Here is a 1,405-nt window from a genome sequence, read left to right as displayed (position 1 = left end):
GGGGGGGCAGATGGTGGAGTGCTTTGCAGGTGAGGACCAGAATGTTGTAGTTGATTCGATGGGAGACAGGAAGCCAGTGAAGGTCTTTGAGGCCTGGGGTGATGTGAACCCATAACATATGAAAGTGATATGCAATCAAACAGGAATCCTCAAGAAGAAATACTTTATTTCATATTTTTTTAGTGCTCACTTTATACAAACACAGAAGCTGCATCAAGTCATGAACAACCCACATGATCCAGAACAGACCGGACCCTCGTTCAGATGCCTGATCCACTTCTTGACGTTCTCTTACAGAAAAACAGAACACCATTTTAAACCTGAACTGTCATCACAAGTCGGACCGTTGCCTTTGAGGTTAATTTCAAAACTAAGGCAGTTATTTTGGAGAGATTTCGAGGTATATGTTGAAAGCTTACTAGAAGCATTGCTAGATAAAACGTTATTGGTGCGTCTCTTGTCTGAAAAATCATTATTTTTGCCAGAAATGTATCACAACGCCACAGTATTTGTTATCCGTTTAAAAAAAAATGAAGATGAAACTTCACAAAGGCTTAAAAAAAGTTAAGAATCACAAACTGCTGTGATTTCTGTTGGCTGCTATGTAGGATGGGAGTGGAGAGCTCTGAAGTTGTGATAAATACAGGGATAAGGGGGACACTATGGGCCCACTATGAGGGTTTGAAGGGACGTGATCTTTTAGTGAGCCTTCTCAGACAGGGCGAGAGCAGCTTCCTTCTCTTTCTGTATTTCCTCCCTCCATCTTGCTTTCTTCTCCATGTTCTGGACTGTCAGAGACTCGTTTCTGCCTGCAGCCTGAGAAAAATGAGGAATAGGATTTTTAAAAATGTCTAATTTTCACGTCTGTCGTCACAGGTGTGAAAACACAACGAGATTATCCTCCTTTTAAAAACAGGAGAAAACCAAAGCATGAAACACAAAGCGGTCGTCCATTATCACTCACCCGTTTGCCCAGGATCACCGTGATCAAACACGCCCCAATCGTGACCGCCATCATCACGTAGCAGGCTTTCACTCTGGCTTTGTTCCTGGCAGCATCCAGCATCTCAAACCTGAGGCACGGGCAGGTGGACAAACAACAAATATCAAACACAACACATCCACACGCAGGTTTGTTTACATATCCTGCATGTTCCACCATCAACAATAACCTGCTAATCATGCTTTTCAGCAGCGTCCATATGACACCAAATCTCTGCTTGTTGTGAGGGTGGGAGGTCTGCAGTTTGTGTACGTGACAATCAGGACTTCTATCCAGCAGCAGATCTGATGTTATCTGATTATCATGACTTAAGAATCACAGTCATTACCTCCAAAACAGACGCCTTGTTTAAAGGGCATTCATCTCGGGAACATCAGCTACCCTCTGCAGCGAGCTCTGTTC

General features: G+C 43.5%; 1 protein-coding gene across 1 annotated transcript; it reads right to left on the bottom strand.

Annotated features, from left to right (window-relative positions):
• Positions 1–146: 146 nt before the first annotated feature.
• LOC104957418 (protein FAM162B-like) lies at positions 147–1,326 on the bottom strand. Its single transcript, XM_010785047.1, has 2 exons — positions 965–1,326; positions 147–816 (listed from the first exon to the last, which is right to left on the bottom strand). Exons 1-2 carry the CDS (start codon positions 1,181–1,183, stop codon positions 700–702), a joined length of 336 nt encoding a protein of 111 aa, XP_010783349.1. The 5' UTR covers positions 1,184–1,326; the 3' UTR covers positions 147–699.
• Between the last annotated feature and the right edge of the window lie 79 nt (positions 1,327–1,405).

This window comes from Notothenia coriiceps, unplaced genomic scaffold, assembly GCF_000735185.1.
Source record: "Notothenia coriiceps isolate Sejong01 unplaced genomic scaffold, NC01 NC01_scaffold00027008, whole genome shotgun sequence".
Classification (NCBI taxonomy): Eukaryota; Metazoa; Chordata; class Actinopteri; order Perciformes; family Nototheniidae; genus Notothenia; species Notothenia coriiceps.
Note: the sequence above shows the minus strand (reverse complement) of the source record. Positions and strands in the feature narration are given on the sequence as shown.

Excerpts from the sequence above, each read along its gene's own strand:
- LOC104957418 (XM_010785047.1), bottom strand. The coding sequence starts at position 1,183 with ATGATTAGCAGGTTATTGTTGATGGTGGAACATGCAGGATATGTAAAC. Across the intron at positions 817-964 it reads CGGTGATCCTGGGCAAACGG|GCTGCAGGCAGAAACGAGTC; the intron begins GTGAGTGATAAT and ends CATTTTTCTCAG.